Here is a 4300-nt window from a genome sequence, read left to right on the forward strand (position 1 = left end):
CGCTTTTTTTTTTCCATTTCTTTTTTCCTTTTGGATGAAAGTTTTGCATTCCGCCCTATAGAGCTATGTATTGATTAAAGATATATACATATATATTTTTGTGAATTTTCAATTGGCATAGATTTATGAGAAAATTTAAATTACCGACGCAAAAAAATCTATTTTATTTTTTATTTTGGATTCAAATGTATGAATGGAAGAAATATTCCATCATAGTGTCACACTGTCACACTCTCTTTATCACTTATGAATACAGTTATCACATTATTTATCATTACTATTATCATCATTTTCATTATCATATCCATCATAACATTGTTTTGTTAAAACATTTTTTTCAAGATTATTTTTGAGTACTTATATGTTGAACATTTTTCTATATACACAAAGGAATATGCAAAAAAAAGACTACCTGATATGTGAATTGATTGAAAGCTTTGTTACCATATTTTTCAAGAAATATTTTAATAATTATGATAAAAACAATTATCATTCGGAATAATTAAAACTGATTGATTTTATTATTTAAATCCTGATTGTTTAAATTTTCAAATTTCCAATGGAAACGGATATTTACAGACACCGGTATTACAGCTAAATTAAATATGCAATATGCTAAATTAATAATAACTAATAAATTTGAATATTCAACGATATGACAAAATGTAAAGAAATAATAAAATATATTTGATATAATTACTATCTTGAGCTAAGATTTAATGCCTCATCAGATTCTGGCATGAGAAAACGCACCGGTTTCGGATTCAGAATTGCATTATTTGGTGCTTCAAGATGATTCGAATTCACGAACGATGATTGGCTCATCAAATTTGTATAATTATTTGAAGCACTTTGATCGATACTATTTCTTAGTGCTAAAATTCAGAAATTAATATTTGCAATTATTCATTTCTCATTATATTTTAATCATATTTATCAAATTTTTATCGGATAAAAAGGTTCTTATAATTTTACTAAAGTTGGAATAATTCGTTTCAAATGATTTTCTCAAATAAATAATCGACAAGTAATTGATGAAATATATTGAAATGATTTGATCAGTTTGCATCATAATTATCATAATTTTCATAGTTTCATAGTTATTCGAAGATAATTAGCCTAATTAACTAAATTAAAATTTAAAAAAAAAATTTAAGAACAAGAACAAACATCGATGAATGCAAATTTCATTAGAATGATGACTTTCACGATGCCGACGACGATCAACCTTACGTTGAAATGTCCTGCCACAAATATCACATGAAAACGGTTTATAGCCGGTATGCTTACGTGAATGTGTAATTAAGTTGGATGATTGAGAAAATGCTTTACCACATACCATACATTTGTGAGGTTTCTCACCTGGTAAAAATATGAGAGATGATATTGTAATAGTTTTAAATGGAATTAATGTATAGTAATAAATTACTAATTGCTTCTTACAATCACTAATTATAAGGTTTATCATGCAGCACCATAATTGTTCTTTAATTTCTTCTAAAATTAATAATTATAGTATTTACTAATTAGCAAATATTCTAAAGTATTCTATGTATTATCAGAATGGAAAATTTGTTGAAATGAAACAATATTTAATCGATGGTTTCTATTGATTAAACATTCTTTAAATCAGTTATACATTCATCTTTGATTCAATTAATTTGTCATATTCAGTAAAATATGAATTAAATGCTCAACAGATGTTAGTATAATAAAATTGAAGTCATAAAAATGGATGCCTTTGTTATCGATAATTCGTTTGCGATTTAAATCAAACATAAATATAAAATAAATTAAATAGTAATTAATAAATTGGAGTGGTTGCATGAATTGAAATGTTTCATTCAATTATTTCAAATTTATCATTGCATTAAAATTTTGTCAAAAATGAAATATTTTAAGTTCAAAAAAATCGTTTTCTTTTTCTTTTTTCTTTGTTTTTCTGAAATTTGAATTTATCATGAATATTATAAAATTTATTCGGATTTTACGATCATTTTCGCATATTTGATCGTTTCAATTTATTGTATTATTTTAAAACAAAATGGAAAGACGGAAAAGGGAAAAAGAGAAAGAAAAAAGACATATAAGATTTTTAATTAAAATTTGATTTGATGAAAAAATGGTAAAATACTACTTTATAGCTATTGTTTCAGTCATATTTAAAAAGAAATTCAACATCAGAATATATCGAGATAATTAATAATTGAAATAATGAATAACTAAATGAATGAAATTTATTTACCTGTATGAATATATGTATGTTTTTTCATATCTGATTTTTGATGAAAACGTTTACCACAATAATCACATGGATATGGCCTTGTATCACTATGAATAAGTAAATGAGTACTTAAAGTTGAGGAACGTTTAAATGCTTTTCCACATTGCTTACATTCGAATTGCTTCTCAGAAGCGGATATTTTTGAGCATTGATTGTGTTGTTCAAGTATATGTTGCTAAAAAGAAAAGAAAAAAGTATTTTTTAAAATTTTAAATTTAAAATTAATAGTTTGAAAATAAAAATTTTCATACTTCCTCACATTATTCTTCTCTTTTTTCCTATTTAAAATACATTTAATAATAATTTTTGCCATATTTAAATTATCGTTAAAATTTCTTTTTATCATAAATGATTTCTCTAATAGCAATCTTATCATAATGTATAAATTAGATTATCAACTCATACATTCCTATAAAATATCATTTTATATCGTTTTTGCTTATCAGTATTGTTTTTCTTACCCAAAATTTAAGTAAGAAAGATATTAATAAATGCATAACTCATTTCATAAACAATTTAATTTGATTTGATATTATCAATGAATTATTAGTTTATGCTATTAATTGATAATAAATATGATGCTGTCATTTCAAAATCATTTAAAAATACCATTTGAATTATTGATTATTTAATTTGATTCTATGAAATTACAAATTCAAAGTATGAAAATGACTAGCAATTTGTTCAACGACTTTAAAACTTTCTTGGAAAGTTTTTAATTGAAAGTGAAGAGTAAGGTAAAATGATTTACTTCTAAGGAATATGTATTAATGAATAGTTTGTTGCAACTCGCGCAAGATTGCATATTTCTTTCTCCACTGCTTGCAGCTGCAGCAGAAGCAATATGTATTGGATATAATTGTTTTTCAGGAATAACCCGTTCTACATTACTTGCAGCTTGCAACCTTTGCAATGTCATCAAGTTCAATGCTACTTGTCGTAAATGTATATTCCATGCAATTTGGCTCGCATTCGAATTTGCTGTTGCAGTTTCACTGTTGTTAGACAAGGATGGATAGAGTTGTCGTGCAGGAAATGCACTTTGCTGCAGTGCTTGCATCGGATGATATGCTGCAAATTTTGATTGTTATTTCAATATATTGCAATATTAAGGAAAATCCCGCCATAAACCTTTTTTTTTCTGACAAATTCTTTTCCTAATCCAATTTAAGTTTTAAATTTTTCCTAAAATTGAAAAATTTTTATTTGCAAATAAAGTCTTATCGTATCATTTCAACTACTTATTTAGTTACATTTGCAATAAATTATGCAATCTGCAAATGAATTCTAAAATTGATTTAAAATTGAAATACGATTAAATTCAAAACTTCTCTCTTTATCAATCGAATGATTACTTAAATAATTAATACGAAAATAAATCGCAAATGGAATAATTAATTGATTAGTAAAAGGATAAATATTGGAATTAAAAAAGGAAGAGATGAATGCGACATTTAGTAATAGTGGGAATGCTTCAAGGAGACACTGATTATGACAAATCACTGCAATGCCATTGGTTGTTTGTCTCACTCTCATTCTTCTCTTCTCTCTTTCAATCTTAATCTATCTACCGTACTCTATCGCATCATTTTTATTTCAGATATTGGAATTGATCAATCAAAGTTATCAATATAATATAAATTAAACTTCATTTTTTTATCATACAAGAAATGACGCTAGAATAATACAACACGAATTGAATTAAAGCTGTAATTTTAAATTTTTGAAATTAAGTACTTAATTTTTTTTTTTTGGAATTTGACTACATTGTGAATGATAAAAGTAATCGATAATCTAAAATACTTTAATTTTACACAGTAATTCTAACTTAATAAAATACTATTGTTGATTTGATAGGAATGATTAAATTTTCAAATTTAATAATTATTGCTTATTTACTGCAAACAATTAACATAATTTGATGATATTTCTTAAAAAGTACTAATATCATTATTTTATAATGAGTAATTAATTTCAAAAATCTGTTAAACAGTTCGAACCATTCACGAATATAAT

General features: G+C 24.7%; 1 protein-coding gene across 1 annotated transcript; it reads right to left on the reverse strand.

The window, feature by feature from the left end:
• Window positions 1-699: 699 nt before the first annotated feature.
• Window positions 700-3344, reverse strand: LOAG_13079 (growth factor independence; the record flags this gene model as incomplete). The annotated part of the gene is made up of 4 exons (XM_003148590.1): window positions 700-875; window positions 1171-1362; window positions 2246-2459; window positions 3036-3344. 4 exons carry the CDS (start codon window positions 3342-3344, stop codon window positions 700-702), a joined length of 891 nt encoding a protein of 296 aa, XP_003148638.1.
• Window positions 3345-4300: the final 956 nt, after the last annotated feature.

The sequence above is a fragment of the Loa loa genome, assembly GCF_000183805.2.
Source record: "Loa loa unplaced genomic scaffold supercont3.274, whole genome shotgun sequence".
In the NCBI taxonomy this organism is placed as follows: domain Eukaryota; kingdom Metazoa; phylum Nematoda; class Chromadorea; order Rhabditida; family Onchocercidae; genus Loa; species Loa loa.